This window comes from Salmo salar, chromosome ssa03 (assembly GCF_905237065.1).
Source record: "Salmo salar chromosome ssa03, Ssal_v3.1, whole genome shotgun sequence".
In the NCBI taxonomy this organism is placed as follows: Eukaryota; Metazoa; Chordata; class Actinopteri; order Salmoniformes; family Salmonidae; genus Salmo; species Salmo salar.
This window is the reverse complement of record NC_059444.1, coordinates 50,520,260-50,527,155: the sequence shown is the minus strand read 5'-3', so window position 1 is coordinate 50,527,155 and position 6,896 is coordinate 50,520,260. Positions and strand designations below refer to the sequence as shown.

The following is a 6,896-nucleotide window of genomic DNA, read 5'->3' as shown; positions in this document are numbered from 1 at the left end:
ATAGTATTCACACATTATGTGTACTACCTTATTTGGCCATTGAGCCCAGTTGTATGTAGGTCTAGCCAGTCATTTGTTTAGTGGGGAATTTTACAAGAGTGTACATATAGCTAGAGCAGGGGAGTAGACCTAAAAATATCTTTTTGCAATGTATTGGGGGGGTGTATTGTTCCTTAGCACATGGAATGTTTTATAACCATGTATTTATTTTTTTGTTTCACGTTTAGTACTTTAGCTTATGCATTTGAGCGTATTGTATGATTACCCTCAAACGACTTTAGCCTACCTGTTGAGAATATGAGGAGATATTGGAGGGAAAACTCCTAGCATACAGTATTTTATACTAATAGTTTATGACAGGTAAAGATTTCTTGTCTTCCTTTCCCTCCCTGATTTGCCCATCCCCTCAACCGGATGTGACTCATTTACATGGGCATGTTGCTCATTTTTACCACACCCACATTCACCCACAACCCCTCCTTATTAACCCAAACAATTTGTTGATGTTCAAGGGCAGACTGTCATCTGAAAGTTAAAATAATCCTAACTTTATTTTCAAGACTGCATTCTTGTAATATTTTATAAAATAATTGAATAACCATATCAGTCTGAATTATGAATCAGATGTTTTCCTCATAGGCCTAAATTATTGTAAATGTATGGTGAAATACAGGGGAGATTAGTCAGAATAGAAAAGCCAGGAGAGAACAGGTGTAAAATATGTAATCTTTAATGAACACTATGATCCCATTACAAACAACAGTGCCAAAATACCATCCTCAAAATATTAATTTGATAAATAACAACAATAAACTGATCACTTTATTCACATCAATCAATAAATAAAAATCAACATAATCAAGCCTTAATCCATGAGCATTGTGTTGGAGGCATAAACTGCTCCTATATGTAATATATATAGTGCTTTTGAAGGAAGTCAACAATAAATTGGCATTTATAGGACAAAGCATTCACACAGAGCTCTGTGAACATGGTATGGGCAGACAAATATTTTACATGCAGTTATGTTCTTCAGTTCCTCACATGCACACACACACACACACAAATCAATCTCCTGGCATTTATCAGCCCTCTCTCTGTCCTCGCCAGTGGTCTCTTACCGCATCAGCACCTATAGGGCAGAACAGCCTGTCCCACTTTGATCCGGGGGCCGAGCAGAACCCCCAACAGCATCTTCTCCCCCCAGCCCAGCAGCTTGTTGACAGTCAGGTTGAGAGGAGACAGGAGGCCCTGTTCAGCATCCACTCCTTCCTCAGCTTCCACTGCAGATGCAGACAGTTTAGCTGCTGGCAACACCTGCTGGTCAACTATGATACTGTGCTGGTTCAAAACAGAACTGCTGCTCAGGCTCCCAGTTAGTGTCTCCCTCTCTGCTCTTCCCTTGCTGTGGTCCTTCCCTGTTTTTGGAGTTGAGTTAGGCCTCCGCTTCTCCATGCTCTGACAGCGGCTGGGCTCTCTTTTACCCTGGCCTCTTCCCTCTCTCTCTACCTTCACCTGGGTTCGGGAGGAGCAGCGATTGGGCCGACCTGCTGCTTTGACGCAGGATGTGCTCCTCTCTCTCTGTTGTACGTCTGTCTGTGAGGAGGAAAGGGCCACCGCCGAAGGCTTTCTACCGTGCCTTTTTGAACCACTGGTGCCTTCTGACTCCCTCTTGTGGATGGTGTTGGAAGCGCTGGAGCGTGTTGGCTTGTGGCTAATGCTGTGCCTGTTGTTGCTTTCTGGCTCATTCTGGTGGGGAGTTGGGGGAATTGCACCAACGGGAGACAAGGAGAGGGTGAGGCTCTTGCGCTTCTCAGAGAGAGACGCAATGCCTGTTGGGATTTGTAGTGTGTTGGGCTTTGGTGTTGGTGTCGCTGGTTCGTTGGGGCTTGGAGTCATTGCTCCACACGGGCTCTGGGCCTCCCTCTGGTTCTGGTTCTGGTTCAGGTTGAGAGTGAGCGTTCTGAGTTTGCTGGAGAGAGACAGCGTCAGTTGTGACGGCACACTCCTCTGGTCTTGCTGTAGCTTCTCTGATAGACTCTGAGTTTCACATGAATATGAGCACCTTTGCTCTATGTTCTCTGTGTTACAAGTGGAATTCTCATTGTACATATTATGCACTTTAGCAACCTCTAAAAAGTCCTTAGCAACATAGCCATTGTCCTGAATATTCATGATCTGATTGGCTGACAGGGGGACAGAGGAACCGCAGCTAATGTTTTCATTGCTTGACTGCAGGCATGTGTCCAGTGATCTGATTGGCTGGATAGTGGGGTTGCCATTAGAGGCCTTCTGAGCGAGGGTTCCCTGGAAGTGTTGTAGCTGACCCAGAAAATTGAAGTTAGGGGAGATTGAAGGCCTGCGCTCTTTCACAAACCTGAAAGTGAGGAACAGACAAGATTAGATGTGGATGCTTTATATATGCACACACACACACACACACACACACACACACACACACACACACACACACACACACACACACACACACACACACACACACACACACACACACACACACACACACACACACACACACACACACACACAATCATTAAAATGCATGAATACATATAGCACAGACAAACACACCTGTAGGCATGGTCAAGGTCCATCCCCAGATTGTACATAATGTAGGCCACAGCCAGGGCAGGGGAGCGAGAGATTCCTGCAGCACAATGAACTAACACAGATCCACCTGATGACATAGCCCCATCTGAGAGAGCGAGAAGAGATAGATAAGTATTTATTTTTATTTTTGTTGAAATCATCCATACTGTACTGCATGACATCATTAAGCCAGACTGCAAACTGTGCAAAGGACACACAGCTTATATCAACTGTCATGAATGGGCTTCCTGCAACAGTAGGCTTGTATCAATTGTCCATGATACTGAATGGGCTGTAACAGCATTCAATATTTCTGAAACCATAGGAGCCTAACTGGCCTGCATGAAACCCTGATCAATAACTTCTCATCACTTGAACTGAGTCATCTGTGTTTCTTCCAGACAGACAGTCGCCAGTGTGTAATGCATCCATGATGATGCAGACTGTGGCATAATGATGACATGCAGAAATGTCCTATCACCTAACCTGTAGGATTTGCCCTGGTCAAATCTCCAATGATGCCTATATGTTCCCCTTATAGTGCACTTTCCCCTTATAGTGCACTAGCTCTATAGTGCACTAGCTCTCTGTCTTGTCGAAAATAGTGCAGTTGCACTATATGGGGAATAGGGTGACATCCATTTGACACATAACTAACCCAATCTCATCATTATTCTCACCGATAAAGCGCAGTGCCTCCGGGATATGGGGCAGCAGGTCATCTCGAAGAGAGTCGTCGATTGGGATGCGAAGGTACTGGGAACCGGGAAGGAAAGTAGGCTGCGGGCTGCAGCGGCTCACGCTTAGCACGTAGGAGATCCCGCGAGCGCCGAGGCAATCCTGCAGCCGAGCAGGGAGAGCACGGGGAAAAGAGAGACAGAGAACAGGCAATATGAACACATTCTAGTCTTCTGGAAGAGCTGCCTTTTCGGTGCATTGTGAAAATACAACGCTTTGGCCAATGACGAGTGCTAGGCTATCAATTCTATTGACTGACCAACTGAATGAAAACATTATTACCTGCGTAACGTCCGTCTCTGCACCTAGGTAAAGATGCGGTAGGATGAGAGACAGCGGTGGACGTTCGCGTGTCCCGTTCTCTCTCTCCCTGTAGAACACCATCTCTGTTCTTTGTGTCTGGAACCGAAACATGAGAGAAAACTTTGTTCATTTCAATATCAAGGGATTACAATTATGTATTAGTCTACAATACATAGGAATCGAAAATAGAATGCATGGAACTTTGACAATAATTTTAACAGTTGCATGAAATATATTAGCATTATTATTGCCATGAATGTTAATTAAGAAAACATTACTTTGGTCTATTGCTGCTGCAGAATGATGTTATCTTTGCATTACGTCATGGATTTTGCAAGTTCACATACATTAGATGATCATAAGAGAATATAAGATCAGACATAAATGATGCAAGCAATATGCAAAAAATATTACATTGTACTTACAGTGACGATTTTCAATCCAAACAAAGATACTGGAAATATCGCACAAATCAACTTGCACACCAAATAATATAATCAAACGAATGGTCTCAAAGCAAATGGATGAAGAATCCAAAAGGATATGTTATGCTTAATTAATAGTATAGCTCTCTCTCTCTCGACTTCTACTCTCGTCCTCGTCCTGTCTGCGACTGTAACATTATTTGTTGTTGTATGTCTATACCTGCGCGAGGGGGAAAGGATGAGGTAATGCGTTTTCTACAAGCTAAGAATAGTACAATTGTATGTGATGTCATTTTCAACCAATCAGCGCCCATGCCGGACTTTGACGCGTGCGCGCGCACGCGCTCCATTTGTTCATCATCATCAATTCGCCTGAAGACCTTGGCTTTTTATTGTGATGAATCGTACCTTTTCTGACGCTATTGTTGCAGAGCCGTTGTAAAAAAACACGCAGCTGCAATACCCCGTGTGCGAAAAGCATTTATTTGTGCAAAATCCAATAATCTCATCCAGTGGCGAATTTAGCATGTAAATCTTGGTGTGGCAAAAAACAAAAAAAAGAATTGGGATGCATGCCAGCACAGCCGCTACACAACACTAAACAATAAATTAATTGCGCTATAACGGTGACAAACGGTGCCCACAAACTGTTAGGTCCTACATAATAAAGCTGTCCCAACAGCAATCCCAACACGTCCACTGCTACACCTGGCTATCAGCGGAGCCTTACTTGTCTGGTAGCGAAACAGTTTATGCAGCCTTATTTACTGCCTTTAAAAAAAACTGCTGATATGGCTGACTTGCTTAAACAAATGTGCTTTCTAATGACAATTGAGATGTACAAACTGTGGCATAAGGGTACGACAAGCAGATAAGGGGAAATCCGTAATTTCGATTAAGACCTTAATGAGCATCTAGGACGGACGCAGTCGATATAACTAGTTGTTCAGCACTTATGAAATGTACAGCAACATAATTCAGAACATGGACGATCTTAGAATGTGCTCCCTGTATACCAAGTCAGAACCGTAGGATAAATAAAGGGGACACATAAGCAGACAATGAAAGCTCTTACAATATTCAATGATTACATTTCTCAAAAACAGGTTATAGGCTAAATGTGCACCAAGTCAGAACAGTAGGCGAAATTAAGAGGTGAAAATATACCAAATTATTAGGGTGAGGCACATGGGCTAATAACAGCTTACTACACAACATACACTTAGTATTACTTTCTTTGTGGGCACCGTTTGTTACCATTATAGTGCAATTCATGTATTGTTTAGTGTTGTGCTGTGTAGTGGCTTTGTTGGCATGCATTCCACTTTTTTTTTTTGCCCCACCAAGATTTACATGCTAAAATTGCCACTGCTTTTAGAACTGCCCCAGTCAATTGTAAGTGCTGTTATTGTGAAATGGAAACGACTAGGAGCAACAACGGCTCAGCCGTGAAGTGGTAGGCCACACAAGCTCAAGCTCACAGAACTGGCGGATGCCAGGAGAATGCTACCTGCCCGAATGCATAGGTGTCAACTGTAAAGCTAGGTTGAGGAAGAATAATGGTCTGGGGCTGTTTTTCATGGTTCAGGCTAGGGCCCTTAATTCCAGCGAAGGAAAATCTTAACGCTACGGCATGCAATGACATTGGACGATTCTCTGCTTCCAACTTTGTGGCAACAGTTTGGGGAAGGCCCTTTCCTGTTTCAGCATGACAATGCCCCCAGTGCAAAAAGCGAAGTCCAAACAGAAATGGTTTGTCGAGATCGGTGAGGAAGAACTTGACTGGCCTGCAGAGAGCCCTGACCTTAACCCCATCAAATCTTTGGGATGAATTGGAACGCCGACTGCGAGTCAGGCCCCAATCGCCCAACATCAGTGCCGACCTCGCTAATGCTCTTATGGCTGAATGGAAGCAAGTCCCGCAGCAATGTTGCAAGATCTAGTGCAGGGCTGCCCAACGCTCTTCCTGGAGATCTACTGTCCTGTAGGTTTTCAGCCCAAGCCTAATTTAGCATATCTGATTCAGCTAGTTAAGGTCTTGTTGAGCAGATAATTAGTAGAATCAGGTGTGTTAAATTAGGAAGAGTGGAGGCTGTTATAGCAGCAAAGGGGGGGAGGGGGCAACTCCATATTAATGCCCATGATTTTGGAATGAGATGTTCGACGAGCAGGTGTCCACATACTTTTGGTCATGTAGTGTATGTGCGAAATGTATGATAATGTATGTGATATCAACAGAAAGGTATATTTTTCTGGGTGACCTTAATATTGACTGGCTTCCATCAAGCTTCCCACTTGAAAAAAAGCTTCAAACTGTAACCAGTGCCTGCAATCTGGTTCAGGTTATCAGTCAACCTACCAGGGTATTTACAAACAGCACAGGAATTAAATCATCAACATGTATTGATCATATATTTACTAAAGCTGCAGAAATCTGCTTTCAAGCTGTATCCAAATCCATTGTATGTAGTGATCACAATATAGTAGCCATATGTTGGATAACCAAAGTTCCAAAGGCTGGGCCTAATATAGTTTATTAGAGGTCCTACAATATGTTTTGTAGTGATTGCTATGTTGATGATGTAAATAATATTTGATGGTCTGTGGTGTGTAATGAGGAGCAAGCAGACACTGCACTAGACACATACAGTGCATTTGGAAAGTATTCAGACCACTTGACTTTTTCCACATTTTGTTAGGTTACAGCCTTCTTCTAAAATGTATTAAATAGTTTTTTTCCCTCATCAATCTACACACAATACATCATAATGACAAACAAAAAACAGGTTTTATACATTTTTGCTCATTTGTAAAAAAAAA

General features: G+C 43.0%; 1 protein-coding gene across 1 annotated transcript; it reads right to left on the bottom strand.

The window, feature by feature from the left end:
* Nucleotides 1-714: 714 nt before the first annotated feature.
* Nucleotides 715-4,357, bottom strand: si:ch211-195b15.8 (tyrosine-protein phosphatase vhp-1). The gene is made up of 5 exons (XM_014192252.2): nucleotides 4,077-4,357; nucleotides 3,631-3,747; nucleotides 3,291-3,450; nucleotides 2,593-2,716; nucleotides 715-2,377 (listed from the first exon to the last, which is right to left on the bottom strand). Exons 2-5 carry the CDS (start codon nucleotides 3,730-3,732, stop codon nucleotides 1,126-1,128), a joined length of 1,638 nt encoding a protein of 545 aa, XP_014047727.1. The 5' UTR covers nucleotides 3,733-3,747; nucleotides 4,077-4,357; the 3' UTR covers nucleotides 715-1,125.
* Nucleotides 4,358-6,896: the final 2,539 nt, after the last annotated feature.